Raw genomic sequence first — 15,444 nt, forward strand, 5'->3', positions numbered from 1 at the left:
AGTACGTGATCAGTAGGACCATAGGGAAAGGTGAACACATTTGAATTGATGCAAAAATGCCTGATGAGGAACAGCGCTTGTCAGTAAACTTGCATTATGGGATCGATTTCAGAATACATGAACATTCGGGTGCAGCATGTTAATTTCATGTGTGATCATGTTGACTAATAACTCAGCTGTTATTAGCTGTATTATTAATCATAAAACTAGTAAACTTAGCAGATCAACACTTTATGTGCAAAAACAAATAACTGGGAGACCAATGGTATTTTTAAGCCAATTTATTAATCTGACCAAGTGGGTTTAGTCAGTGAAGGATAAATATATTTTGGGGTAAGAATGTCAACAATGCAAAAGAACCCTGCTCAACCCTGAGATTAAGATTTTAAAAACAAGTTTAGACAAAAGAAAAAAAAAATCCAGCAAACAAAAGACATTTGCACAAAATTTGTACAGGTATAGTCCTGAACAAAAGTATGGCACACAACACAGGTCCACAAATACAGATGGACAATCAGAGACATGGTCAACATTGACCTTTCCACAAGCAAGCTACCAAATTATGTCAGTGTGTAACTGGCACAATTACAAATCCATCTCTTAACCTTTGGACAAAACTATTGATATTTAAATATTTTGTACACAAACAAATAAAATTGGTAGGTTTAATGCACAGGACAGTTCCAGAATGAGTCTCATGATCCCCTTTCCATCAGAAATTGAAACAAGTACTTCCTGATCTTGAGAAAGAACAAGATACAGATTTGTCATAGCAAGGCATAAACAAATGAAAAATGAGAGGGTATTAGAATTCATTTCTGTATGAAATTTAGTGTAGAAAGTGCAACATAAATGTTTTATCACACAAATGTTGAATGGAAACTCAAAAGGTAGATACAGCCACTGTAAAAGCAAAAGATTAGTGCTCATAACGAAGTCCTGAACATTAGCATTTTCATTCAAATAATTTGATCAAGTTCCTTGTCCGAAATTGATACCTTTTCCACAGATCATTTCTGATGGGATCAAATTGTCATTACTGACCAAAACAAACTAAATGTTATGCTGTTGTCTGGTATTAATTTAAACTTGTCATTTATACTAGTTATCCATAAAGGAATATTTCTATGTCCAATACAAGTTCAGCTCAATCGACAGAATTTGTGGCATAATGTTGATTACAACAAAAATGTATTTTGACTTGTCGATTCTGGGTTACAGTGAGGCACTTACAATGGAAGTCATTTTTGGTGGATTTAAAAGGCAGAAATGTAAAGCTTATAATTTTATAAAAGTACTTACATTATTCTGATCAAACTTGTGTATTATTTGAGCTGTAAAATTGATTAAATCGTCATTTTTACTGTTGTTTTCGGGTTTAAGGCAAGTGAGTATTTTGACGTTTACGGATTGGCCCCATTTACTTCCACAAGTGCCTCAATGTATCAAGATTTATTTTTTAAAAGGAGGGACAAGTTAAAATGTATTTTTGTGGTAATAAACATATCACAAATGCTGTCAACTGAGGTTAACTTCTATTGAACCTGGAAAATTCCTTTAAATGTCTCCAATATATGGACCATTAAGCTGATGAGTCTCCATATAAGTGTGAACGTATATAGAACCAATAATAAAATCCATAACACCACTGTGTGATTAAAATGAATTTTTATATAACCCACATCTGTAATCTGTAAAACCAAAATTCATATTACATAATTACTTACACAATTTTTAAATCATTCTAGAATTAATGCAAATGAATATTAAAATAAATCATGTTCACAATGTGGGTGCACGTTTATGCTAATGCGGGTGTGTAAACAAGCTGCTATTGTGGACGAAAAATAGAGTTGGTTGTAAAGTTCAAGAAACACTCGAGACTATTTTGGGACCATCTGAATTCTCCACCAACATTATCTTGGAAGAAAATCTATTTTTCCCATTTCAAAGTGCTTTCATATGGTTCCACAACTTGGGAAGAAAAGACAATCTAAAACTAACATATTTAAAAAAAAATTAAAATAATAATCTCATGAGTTTGCTATCTAAATTCGCATTTTTTCCTTCACTTCAGCTTCTTCAAACCAGACAAAGAGCCTTCTGGGGGTTTACATATTTGCTTATGTCATCAATCAGACTAGTGACAAGACACCAATTCAATATATAAAAAGTTGATAATGAAGCTATATTTTGATAATATTATGACATCACTCTGTAGAGTGAATAACATTCTAACATGCAGTATGTTTAAAATTCAGTTTGTAGAAATAATTTCGTCATAAATTAACACATAGTGAACAAATTATTTCATTTAAGAACTACGAACTTGCCCAAATAATTTTGCCTCAAAATATAAATAACACACAAACATATTTTGAAAAGGCGTATTACCAAATAAAACTAGCAGACTGAATTTGTGCTGTGGTTTAGGTTTCAAGGATTTGTCTTCTGCTTTGAGCCCCTTAAATGTGCAATTCATTCAGATACTTGTCACTATTACCACACTCCTTGAATCAATAGTGTGAGTCTTACAAAGTGCCATTTCTGTGACCGATGTTATGAACAGTGCAACAGCAAAATTATTAAGGTTTATGGGTGTTGGCATTTTGAAGAGGCCTTTCTGTCAACAGAGAAAGATTGTGAAGGTCCCATGGCTGACGTACTCACAGGAAGACGCCAATGGAGTTGAAGAGATCCACGTTACTCTATCAAGAAAGAGAAATTGGTTTTAGACCCATTTTGAATCAAATTTTTATGTTGATGCATTCAATCAGTTATAAATGTTTTGTAAAGATCTCAAACCTTGCATAGCATCCTCTTCCTCCTGTCACCTGGTAATTTGATGATATGACGAACCTTGGATGGACTTGTTCTAACGAAATGAACAAGACATAAGAATTAGAGCAATTTACAAGAATGTTGATAATATTCTGCATTTCTTCTTTGAAAAAAATGGTGTAACTTAAAATGGAAGTTTATTCCAATTTAAAACAAAATCTTTCTGCAAACTTTGCCGTGCTATCTTGAAAATTCAACAATAGTGTAATTCATGTCTCAAAAGGTAGAAGAAAAATACCTTGTGCTTTCTGCATTTCATTGAGAAATTGTCCTCGTTTAATATACAACCTATGAATAAAGATGAGGAAACATGACAGACAGTCCTGATGGGTAAAAAAAACAAACAAAAAAAATGCACAGCACTAGACGGCATGAAACAAGAGAAATAATACTACAGTAATAGCCTTTTTTGGAATTTAACAGCAAAGCCATAAACCCATTCCCTAAGCCCATAAAATAAATTAATTTCAATAAACTCACACATACCAACAACTGATATAACTGTATGAATACACAGAACATTCTGACTATGACTTAATCATTCTGAACAAAGAAACAAACTTGCCGAATTGTACCAGTGTACTCTAATGAACTGGGTTCTTGAACTCGTTGACTCCACGTATCAGCTGGAAATCTCATAAAACTTTACATATTTTCATTCATTCATGCTTAGGCAGATTCACAACTTTATGTCGTCTCTTCTTGGCACACGGATGTTTCTATGCATGTCTCAGCACAAGTTGCAGACACAAAAGCAGCTGTTAACAGACTGTCTGGCAACATTAGGCCTGTTTCGGACCACAATGCAATGTGGAGATTGGCTCCTTCTGTGCTGCACAACACACACAATCATAATCAAGCAACATCTGTTTGTGCCTCTTACCTGACTGCATTGCACATGTGTAGTGATACTTGTTTGGGCAGCCTTTGAAAACACAGCCCAATGTAGCCCCCCTTCTTTGACAAGTTGAACAAAACTGGAGAAAAAAAAAGGTTGACTGATAATGCACTCATATTTTCTTGAGTTTTTAAGATGTCAGCACTCATGTTAACACTTTGTTAACACAGTTTGTTTAAAATGCAACAGTAAAATAATTAAGGGGGAATTCACTTAGAATGAATTGCATCTGGTAAAAGGCCAATTCACTAAAGGAAATATGCAAATCAGGCAACACAGGATATTTTTAACCCTATAAAGCCTGCCATATAATAGAAAATTATATATATACATACATATATTATTTTTTTGGGATCGTATTTGTTACATCAGGCTATAGAGGTCATTATCCTCCTGCGACCCAGCAATTCATTTTTGTATAAGATTTTTAAGTTTTAAGATTTAAACCCATACTTGCCACAGTAGTAAATATAAAACGTGAGATCTTTACAATGACAGAGCAGGCTGCATTTATTAAAACAGGCCTACAAATAAATATCAGTTCCCACTTTAAATATATTTTATAAAATTATATGTCAGCATTTTCAATGTTCTGTCTTTTTTTTTTTGTGGTGGTGGGCATGAATGTAACGTAATGCTGATATAGAGATATACTGTCCCTCAAAAGTCTGTTGAATCATATTTGATACAGACATTACAATGTGATTTTTCAATAAAATAATGTACTAAAATCACAAGTTGCTACAATTAAGCAAATACTCATTTTGAAATATTGGTAACAATATAAACATAATTGTTACTTTTAATTTAATTTAAGATTTTTAAAGCATGAAACATGTGCATCCTAATAGGAATGCGGCCATTTTGGAAATGTTCTTATACAACAGGTTTTTCAGCAAAATATTCATCATTTTGATAATGTAGAGGCTTTAGAAATAAATTGATTAAATATGATTTGTATGGGGTTAAGTAAATTCTGTTTACCACTTACTTTCCTCGGGTGATAATAGCACAATGTTAATTGCGCCTGTCAAATAGCACTGTTTTTTATCCTAAAGAGATTAATTGTAACTTTAAAATAAGTGTATAAAATCATGACCACTCACATGAGATAAAGACTCCAGTCCATACCTTATAAAAGCGGTTTTATTCTACATGGAGAGGGTCCCCTTCATGGGGGCTGCCATTTAAGGATCACATGACCAGCCAACTACTACTCACTTATCTTAGTAACCACTCTGTTGTTGGACACTTTCAGTCTTGGATTAAATTATTCCTGGCTGACTGTGAATAGTGAATTACTACAATGGAATCCGTAACTAAAAACTATTGTGTTTGAATGATGCTGCATCCACGCCCCTAGGTGTCAGTGTAAGTCCAAGATGTCATATTAAAACATTACTGAGTGCACCTTTAAATTACGTCATTGTCATTCTTTTCAACGCAAACGCACCTCCCTTCTATGTAAATTAGGCTAATTGAGCATTGCGCTTTACTCACCAAATTCTATGGCTATGGCTAATTCTATTAGACTGACTGTTCAAACTGCTGGTTATATGTGGACAGATCGGATTTTCTTCTGTTCAGACAGCAGTCGCTTTTGCTAGCACATCCCAGTTAGTTGTCAAAGTAATGATGCAAACTTACGTCTGTTCACCATGTGTGAGAAATTAGCAATGGATGTTTTCACAAGGGCAGTATCAAATATTACATTTGTCACAGACAACAGCTTAAGAAACGAGAGAGGTGTCATATGCAATGTTTATTTCTGCTAGAGTTTACAACGGTTCCGTTTTAGCTAATCTGTCCCGTATTTTATCCCATACGGGACGCCTGTTGTCCTGTATTTTAGTGGGTAGCAAAGCGTCCCGTTTTCACATGCGTCATTCAATAACATATTGCGCTGTGGTGGCTTGCAGCTGGTGCGTGTAACCGGATCTCTTTGGGAGAGTAAAGCCAATATCTGTATTATTTTAGTGTTTTGCACTGCTTATGCGTCCCTGTAACATATACATGACACATGGGTGCGTTCCATTGAGGAGTGATCATCCCAATGCCCTATCCCCCTCATAGACTTTACCTTCCACTGTCGGAGCTAAGGTGTAATAAAACGGTAATTCTGAAATCCCTTTGCAAGTAATTATTTATTGAAAATTTTCTTGGAAGGATCCTACAGCGTGGTTATAATTTTTGGTTTCCCTTCGAAGTGCCCTGTGAAGGCAGCATTTAAGCTGTTTGGAACATAGAACATGTCTTCTCGATGAAACAACCTGCTGCTTGCAACGAAAAAACACAAATCCAATATGAACACTCTGACGGAGACGCATTAAGAAAAATCCGAAGACATGATTAAGCATATTGTCACTGAACTTGGCAAGTTGTGTATCCAGCGCACAACGGTACAGGTTTGGGAAATCTAAAAATATAAAAAAAATTGCGGGCACAGTACAAATCCGTGTTAGTTTTGAGAGCTAACTAGTCTCCAGAGTCTGATACCTCAGCTTGAGTTACCCTTTTGCTTGTGAAATGGGCGGGGTGTGTGACGTTGGCCCCAGGGCGGCATATTAAAGGCGTTTTAGGGCAACGCTGCGGGGGTACTGACCCGATGTTGAAAATGCAGATCGATTTTGGTCTCGTGGCTACTGGCCCAAGCTGACCAGTTGATAGCCCTGCCTCGCACTGGCCCAATGGTGGAAAAGCGGCTAGTGTGTGCAAATAACTGCCGCTATCAGCGGTCACAATTCATTCTTAGTGAATTCCCTCCTGTGAATATGAAATCTTACCGACTCTTTTGCTGACTTGACAGCATTTTCAAGTCCATACAGTTTTCCTCTGACCAGAAAGACACCTGCTGACCATATGCCACAGTCCTCATGGATCCAGTACTCATTATTGTCAAGAGGAACCACAGGAGGGCTGTACCACTCAGTGGCAGCATCCATCTTAGGTCTCTTAGCTGTAGGACTACTAGAGAGCTCACTATCACTGGTCCACCTTTTACAGGTCATCAAAGCTGCTGACTCTGATAGATTGTGAAAAGATTTACTAGTCCAAGTGCCTGGAGTGGAAACATCACACTGTCCACTCTTAACACTAAGAGAGGAATCTGTATCACTATGGTTCTCCTCCTCTTCCTGTGGATTAGTAAGAGTTTTTGAGGCAGATTTGAATCCCTCAGGGTAATATGGCCCATGCAAGTCACCAAGATCCATAGCATTGGCAGAGCCGCCACAAAGACAGCACACTAGGCTACCCCGTTGTGCGCCATCCATGGAAACTCGTCCATATTGCAAACAAGGTGTTGAAGGAACCACACCACACATGAAGCCAACGGACGCCTGCTGCTTTCCCTGCTTGAGCCTGAAACTCTCCTCGGGATAGTTGACAACCGTACAGGTCGGGTAGTCTTTGAGTTCCAAATGAACATAGGGGGCAAAGGCCTTATCCCGTATGTCCTTTTTCTCTCCTTTGTAGTTCACATATTTGAGTTTGATTTCTGGTTCAGGGGGTGAAAACAAGGAAGTATGGCCAACTTTGCATTTCTTCCTTTTCCTTTTGGGGGCATTCGATTTCTTTGTAGCAGCTGAACTTTTTGAACCTACAATTGGCCTCTGAAGCTTTGCAGGGCAGCCTTTTCTAGAGGTTTTCAATATTGGTAATAAGTTAAGGTTTCCTGTTCCTGCTGAAGACCTTTTCGAAACCTTCTGTCGTAGTTTCTTTGCTCTTTTTGTGGAATTTAACAAAACATCTAATGTCTTTGTGGTCTTGAGATCACATGACGGTTCAAGAACACTCTTGTTTTTAGAACATGAGGTAGATATTGTGGTTTTACATCTGTTTGAAACTCTGACATCTGTTTCTTCTTCCTGTAAATGTGCAGCTGTCTTTTCATTAGATTCCACTGCCTCCTTCACAGTGCATATACTGTCCAGCATGTGCTGGTTATTCTTGTTGGATGACGTGTCCTGATTGGAGCAGAAATGAGAGTTCTTTCTAGTCTGAGCTTTTTTTATATTAGAGACGCGACTTGATTTGTACCTGGTGGGGTAGATGTTTTGAACAATGGCTCCCAACCTCATTCCTCTACTAGTTCTTGGTGGCAGTTTTCTCTCAAATGTCTTCTTTGTGGTGAGCGAACTGCCACTAAAACACAAAATGTCAGTTGTCTTACATATTTCTGTTTTTCCTTCTGATAGTCCATTGACCTGTACTGACTTGTACTCTGTGTTGCACGTTTTGTCAGTTGTTGGTTTTTCATAAGTGTTGGTGATGAATTCTGATGCAGCATCACCTGTCGTAGGATCAAACTCTTTGCCCAAATGTTCTTGCGTAATGTCAGCCGCTTGTCCTTCGAATGAACTGTCTTCACTTGGAGAACTTGCAGCCTGTGGCAAGGAGAAAACATCCTCAGTTTCATCCACCGAGGCAGCAGGGGGTGACTCAGGATCTAAAGGACTAATAAAATCTTGGTTTAAAGATATCGCAAAGCTTGCAGGCCCCGGGTTGTTCTGTAAAATGATCGGCGGCTCAGATCTGGAGATCAGAAAGACTACCTCAGGGTTGCCATCTCTGTGTAAACCCTCTGCGTTTGTAGCGTGACCCTCCGGAAAGCCTCCCTCAAACGGTCCCACATTCCACAAGCCATTAGCAGCTCTGTTTTGAAGTTCATCCATGTTGATGGGAAACCTACACTCTGTGGGATTGCTTCGTTGTAAAGATTTGAGTGTTTCCAAAGCAATGTTTTCCACATCTTGCAAACTGCTCAAATCAGGAGGCTGTTGAAGGTAGCAGAACGCGGCTACATTTTCAACAACCTGAGCTGGGGACATAAACCCAAATTGGTCGCAGGCTGCCAGTCCTACAGGCACTGACACCTGCTGGAGGCAGTGTTGGTCCATATCCACCGAGAGATCTGTGTCGTCTCCCGTGTCCGTTGCCAGCTTGCTAGCATCATAGGCAGAAGGGTGCAGCGCGAAAGCCTTGCTTAAGGATGGAACACCATAAATTGGGGAATGCTCTGAGAGGGCGTTATGGTTAGAGAAGACATGTGACCTGCTTACATAAGAGAGTGTGACAGTCGTGTTGGAAAACGCATTGTCTGGGTTGATCTGGTCTGTGGGAAGTGGCAACTGATTGGAGTCATTCTCCGGAAGTAGCATCCCATTGCTGGTCCCAGGACTGACAAACCAGCCTGGTGTCTGGACAACATGCAAGGCATCTATGGGGTTCGCTTTCAACAGACATTCTTCGCTGTTTCTTGACAGATCAAAGATATTGGGTAGGCTGCAGGTGGAGGACAGATCCTGAGGCTGTAAACCATCTGAGTTGATGGGAGGCTGTTCCATATCAACTGAATGAAAAAAAAAAAACAATCTCTTAATACATTACCAATACATCGTTTAATATCTGTGTTGAAACACTGACATTTTTTATGTAAAACAAAACATGGTAATACTATATCACTTTTCTGCACTTGTTAGAGTCTGTATTCTTGACAATTCAGTGTATATATATTCAACACAAAATCGTTTGTTCTATAACTAGTTCTCCTCTAGTTCTACAGCAAGCTCATATGAGGCCTAAATAATAAAATAATGCTCATAACAACCAATTTAATGTTCTGCATTCACATTTAAAGGCACATAAAATGCGTATTTAGGCTCCTTGATATTTTCTGAGACTAGTCTTGTAGCTAACATGAACATCCAACAGCACCGACCCAATTTTTTGTTTGGTTTAATATCATATTTTATCTCCAGATTTATCTTCTGGCACTTCATGAAGGGTTTCATTTCTGACAGATGCAGCTAGCTGGATTTCATCACATGTGCTAAAGCTAACCGCAGCTGACTAATGTCCCAATTTATCTAGGTTCGTTTGGTTCTGTTGGTGGGGTGTTCGGTTTAGGACTTTCTCTATTTGTCTGAAGACACCGGGGTGTTGCTTTTCGTCTCACTGCTCGGATGCGCAATTGTTTTGCTAACATTAGCCTAGCAAATCGATAGCATGCGGGCTAACCCGACTATTAGCAATGATAAAAGTGTTCGCTGACGCGTCCCACAAGGGAACGTGGTTATTAAAACTACTGACCGCAGCCAATAGTTTATTAGAAATAAAAACTCACAAACAACTTGGCTAAGCAAACAATATTAGCTACCTGTCGATAGCATCGCGAGCTAGCTGCGCTAAACAAAGAGAGCGCGTGCAAACTTACCCGAGCTGAATGCTGATGCGTTTACTCATGAAACCAATGTAAACTCCATCCCGCTGGAATTGAACAGGCTCTTTCAAGTGCACCCACGTCTATTTTAATAGTGTGTGGAGTTTGGACTGAATAATGCATTAAATAGGAGGTTCTCGTACTTTTTGGAGTCCTGTGTCTGTGGTTAGATAAAGCTTGCTCAAGACTGTGCTAATGCTGGAGTCCAACAGCTGTCACATGGAGCCATTGCGCAGGACTATGGGAGTCCTGTGAACATTGATCATAGGACAGATTGTTCTTTTAAAGGACTTTGTATATACATCGCATATCTAGTTGGCTTGGCTCCAAGGGGAAATTAGTTCAAATTCATTGAAAAGCTTAAGGTGAATCCTAAAAGTGAGTTTCACATCTGGTTGCCTGTCAATTAAATACATTAAGAATATCAATTGCTATTGCAAACTGCTCATGAATATAATTTCAATATTAATACATATTAATTCCCACATAACTGATTTCACAGAGTTATTCACAAAGGAATTAGTGCCAAAAAGGGTGCAAAAATATTTATTGCTAATAAACCTGTTGTCAGTTTGTGTACATTTGCAGTATATTTACAATAATGTATAGAGGAACGGAAATGTGAGACAAAAATCCATAACATTTAAATAAATACAAAGGACTGCCACTGCACAACACTACAGACTTTCATCAGCTTGAGGAAACATTATCCAAAAACAAAAATCAAAACTCCCATTCACTTGAGTGGACCATTATTATTTTATAATGGAAACATTATATAAATGAAATACTTTACACCAGCCCAAACTCCTCCAGGTGTAATCTTTTTATGTCCTAACAGGTATTATTGTATAATAAATGCTACTTTATTTAAAACATCCAGAGATGGCAAATCAACACTTATATGCCAACACTTTAGACACTAAAGCAGTGTCAGCATACAGAAGGTCAGCAGTTAAATGAAGCAAGCGTTGTGTTGTCTAACTGAGGCTATTTTACTCAGCCAGCTGTCCCATTTAACTAAAACAATAAAGAACTGGAGAGAATGTGCATACTGACCACATCTAGTGTAATACGCAAGCCTTAAGGCATGATGATTTCTAGCGTTTGTTAATTGCATATAATGTGCCAATAATCTGTAGTCTCGAGTCATTATAGTTCCTTATTTCACTGGCGATTCACACAAACTAAAGTTAAAACAGTAGCTTACACAGTCATGTTTAGTGTATGCATGATAGATGCTTCATTAAAAACAAAGTATTTACATTAAGACATGGCAATGAAACAAAAACAAAAGAAAATGTCACAGTAACTGAAGTGCATGAAATGCAGACTATAGACATAAAATTCAAACTTCATACCATGTTTAATATTTGCCGTATGCTGTGACCAGTGTGTTTCTAAGTGATTAATTACTGGGCTAAAATATGGTGAGTCTCATTAACATGCAGCAAGGCAGGTTGATGCATCAATATCAGAAGTCCTTGGTATCCTTGTTGTCAAACAAGTGAAGTCTCTGCTCAGCCGTCAAACCTTCCTTGAGACTCTGAGGACAGAATGAGAAAGACGACAAAGATAGTCAGATACACACCAGACTTGTTTTTCTACACTGACATAATGTGGTCTTCCGATTTCTGATGGTTGCACTCTTGCAACTGTCACAATCTCACTTCTGAAATTTTCAAACTGCTCTGGGCCACTTTCATAAAGAAATAAATTGGATACTATCTGATTTTTTTTTTACGATGTGCCTTCAGTGTGATCAGCCAGGTCAGCTTTAATGTGACTTTTTAGATCAATTAAATTCAACATTCATCACTTGTGTGCTTGATTGACTGCACAATATGCTTGTTAAGGTTTAAACCTTTAAAGTCATATATTTTGTAGTTAATGCATTTAGTTCCTTTTTAAGAAAAAAGAAAATTATAAGCTTCAACAATTGGGTTCAGCGGTTTGTTTTTATTTCACATGAAAACATGCAGAGGTAGATTTAGCCTATGTAACACGGCTCTTTGCTCGTGTCACTCGTGCAGAAAACAGTTTCTGTATTTCTCAAACTGCATCAAAACGCGAATGCAAAGCAAGTCAATGAAAATCTGAAATAATTACAGATAACAACTCTACCTTACAATTATATAATGCTGTTTTTCCTGCTGTCCTTCAATTTTATGATGTCTCACTAATAATATTACATTCTTGAGCTTTAATCATAATTAAAACGGCAAATTACTTGATTTAAAATGACTTAATCCATCTGGTCTTCTATCACTTGCAGATATTTTATTAGATAGTCATTAAGTGTCCTATTCTGGTAAAAAAAAACAAAAAAACAAAAAAAAACAAAGAGGGTCAATTGTTTGGTATCATTTAAAAAAAAACGTAACACATTTTTTAATGATATAGATTATGATAAATTATGAGACTCTTAGCCTAAGAAACCTCTGCCAAAAATTTACTTTTTTCTTATTTTTTCTGATCTGACATTTTATACTGATCAGCCACAACATTAAAACCACTGACAGGTGAAGTGAATAACATATATTATCTCATTACAATGGCACCTGTCAAGGGGTGGGATATATTAGTCAGCAAGTGAACAGTCAGTTCTTGAATTTCATGTGTTGGAAGCAGGAAAAATGGGCAAGCGTAAGGATCTGAGTGACATTGACAAGGGCCAAATTGTGATGGCTGGATGACTGGATCAGAGCATCTACAAAATGGCAGGTCTTGTGGGATGTTCCCTGTATGCAGTGGTTAGTACCAACCAAAAGTGGTCCAAGGAAGAACCACCAGTAAACCGGCGACATGGTCATGGGCGCCCAAGGCTCATTGATGCGTGTGGGGGGCGAAGGCTAGCCCGTCTAATCCAATCCCACAGAAGAGCTACTTTAGCACAAATTGCTGAAAAACGTAATGCTGGCCATGATAGAAAGATGTCAGGGGACACAGTGCATCGCAGCTTGCTGCGTATGGGGCTGCGTAGCCGCAGACAGGTCAGAGTGCCTATGCTGACCCCTGTCCACTGCTGAAAGCGCCTACAATGGGCATGTGAGCATCAGAACTGGATCACTGAGCAATGGAAGAAGGTGGCCTGGTCTGACGAATCATGTTTTCTTGTAGATCATGTGGACGGCCGGGTGCGTGTGCGTCGTTTACCTGGGGAAGAGATAGCAGCAGGATGCACCATGGGAAGAAGGCAGGCCGGCTGAAGCAGTGTGATGCTCTGGGCAATGTTCTGCTGGGAAACCTGGCATTCATCTGGATGTTACTTTGACACATACCATCTACCTCAAGATTGTTGCAGACTACGTACACCCTTTCATGGCAATGGTATTCCCTGATGGCAGTGGCCTCTTTCAGCAGGATAATGTGCCCTGCCACACTGCAAAAATTGTTCAGGAATGGTTTGAGGAACATGACAGAGTTCAAAGTGTTGACTTGGCTTCCAAATTCCCTAGATCTCCATCCGACTGAGCATCTATGTGATGTGCTGGACCAACAAGTCTGACCCATGGAGGCCCCACCTTGCAACTTACAGGACTTAAAGGATCTGCTGTTAACATCTTGGTGCCAGATACCACAGGACACCTTCACAGGTCTTGTGGAGTCCATGCCTCGACGGGTCAGAGCTGTTTTGGCAGCACGAGGGGGACCTACACGATATTAGGCAGGTAGTTTTAATGTTGTGGCTGATCGGTGTATATCTCAGGGTGTAAATAAGGTAGCTCAGAAAGATTTTGTTGATATGACAAAGCAATCAAAAGTTATAGCATTACAAAGATTATTTATCTTAGTGCCTCAAAATGTCTCAAAGTGTCCAAAAGCCTCTCCAAACAAATAAAACATAATAATTGTACAAAAGAACTAATTACAGATGCAAATACAAATACAACAATGACTAAAGGTATGCTCTCTCTTCAAAGCATGCAGGCATGAGTAAAGAGATCTCATTCAGTTCCATTCTGTGTCATTTGAGCCATCATTGAGTCTGTCATGGACTTGGCACTGCCATCTGGTGATCATATGTAATTAGAGTAAACGATCCTCTCTGCCCATATTTGGATGACTTCCACCTCTGGTTGCAGTGATCTAAATCCTAATACGGTTGGTTTGGCACAGTGTTTCCCAACCATTTTTCTGCCACGGCACATTTTTACGATTAAAAAAACCCCACGGCCCACCACTATCCCACATAACCATCGTCGATAGTTTTCCTTTTCAAGAACTTGTCCATGTTTTCTTTCTGTCTTAGTAGCGTTTACTCAATGTTTGAAATTTGGCTATGCAAAAAAATGCAAGTAACATAGGTATGCCGTATAATGAGGTCACAGGTGACGAGCGCTAATTGGGTAATGAAAAACCAACAAATTTACGTCTTTTCCAATTTGTAGATTTGTTCTTGCAAATTAATTCTTGCAACACCACAGCAAATACATTTTTTATTTATGTATTTATTTACCATATTTTCTGGAAATAATTTCACACCGGGTCAAAATCGCATTGTTGAGAGAAAAAATTAATAAAACAAAAAATACATATAAGTCGCATCTCTGTATAAGTCGCACTGACAGAGGTTGGATACTGCAGGCATTAGGACCCGGGAGCAGCCGCCAGACTTCCCTTCAGTGGTTCAGATGTCAAATGCAGAAGTACCTCAGAATCTACACATTGTATCACAGTGTTTTTTGGGCTTGTTTTAATTGGGAGAATTTGCTTTTAGTAATCATGTGTAACGGTTTCTCATATTCGGTTTATGTTCCATGAGAAAAACACGACAAGTAAGCCACATCTGTTCATAACATCTTTAACTCTATGCTGTGCACAAATAAACAGCTTTTAGTCTGTAAGTAAAACAATATACCTTTTGTATTCTAGTCATTCATTAACTTTAGCGACTGGATATTTCAGATATTTGCAACCCTCTTTGCAATGTATTAATTATTCGGTTTACTGATTGAATGTTTTTAATACGAGTATGATGAAGCATCACTTTATGGGCATGTGATGAATTGCATTTGACAGCAGACTAGAGTTGTTAGAACAATAATGTTATGATGGACAAAATATTTAAACTGGTTGCATAAAATACTTTGTAAAGGCCAAATATTCTGAATTCGCATATAAGTATACAATAATACATTATGTACATTGCAAAATGTTTAATAAATTATCAAAATCAAAATTATTATTCCGATTTGTCTGCAAATTTCAAAGCACTTGTTCAGTTTTGGTTATAATGCCTACATGCATTGTAAAGTACAGCTTCTAAGCTTTAAAACTGATACCTATTTTGTGTTGGCCAAGACCATAGTTATTGATATTTTGATAATTATTTGTTTCTCAGCAGGCTCGCCGGCAGGCCAATCTGAGCTTAAAGGGTTAAAATAACGAACATGTCTGGGTTTGTTATATGCATGCTCGGGAAGTGTTATATGCATGCGGGTCAGTTAACAAGTGTCAGCTGTCCAGACAAGTGTCTGATATG

At 38.2% G+C, this 15,444-nt stretch overlaps 2 protein-coding genes across 4 annotated transcripts in view; both read right to left on the minus strand.

Moving 5' to 3' along the window:
* Positions 1-266: 266 nt before the first annotated feature.
* Positions 267-10,178, minus strand: si:dkey-94l16.4 (transcription factor 20). Its single transcript, XM_051666628.1, has 6 exons — positions 9,954-10,178; positions 6,523-9,089; positions 3,725-3,818; positions 3,080-3,129; positions 2,806-2,875; positions 267-2,708 (listed from the first exon to the last, which is right to left on the minus strand). The coding sequence occupies exons 2-5, from the start codon at positions 9,082-9,084 to the stop codon at positions 2,831-2,833; spliced, it is 2,751 nt and encodes a 916-aa protein (XP_051522588.1). The 5' UTR covers positions 9,085-9,089; positions 9,954-10,178; the 3' UTR covers positions 267-2,708; positions 2,806-2,830.
* A 311-nt stretch (positions 10,179-10,489) lies between these two features.
* LOC127422832 (myosin phosphatase Rho-interacting protein-like) overlaps positions 10,490-15,444 on the minus strand; it is an 86,005-nt gene continuing 81,050 nt past the window's right edge. For all 3 annotated transcript variants that reach the window (XM_051666626.1, XM_051666625.1, XM_051666627.1), the window contains one exon: positions 10,490-11,505. In XM_051666626.1, the coding sequence (XP_051522586.1) occupies positions 11,434-11,505 (72 nt within the window). In that variant the 3' untranslated portion in view covers positions 10,490-11,433. The remainder of the gene's footprint in view (positions 11,506-15,444) is intronic.

Source organism: Myxocyprinus asiaticus, chromosome 32, assembly GCF_019703515.2.
Source record: "Myxocyprinus asiaticus isolate MX2 ecotype Aquarium Trade chromosome 32, UBuf_Myxa_2, whole genome shotgun sequence".
In the NCBI taxonomy this organism is placed as follows: domain Eukaryota; kingdom Metazoa; phylum Chordata; class Actinopteri; order Cypriniformes; family Catostomidae; genus Myxocyprinus; species Myxocyprinus asiaticus.

What these genes read in the sequence shown, in the direction of transcription:
- si:dkey-94l16.4 (XM_051666628.1), bottom strand. Translation starts at nt 9,084, where the DNA reads ATGGAACAGCCTCCCATCAACTCAGATGGTTTACAGCCTCAGGATCTG. An exon ending in CACATGTGCAATGCAGTCAG is followed by an intron (nt 3,130 to 3,724) that starts GTAAGAGGCACA and finishes CTTTATTCATAG; the next exon opens with GTTGTATATTAAACGAGGAC. An exon ending in TGAAATGCAGAAAGCACAAG is followed by an intron (nt 2,876 to 3,079) that starts GTATTTTTCTTC and finishes TCATTTCGTTAG; the next exon opens with AACAAGTCCATCCAAGGTTC.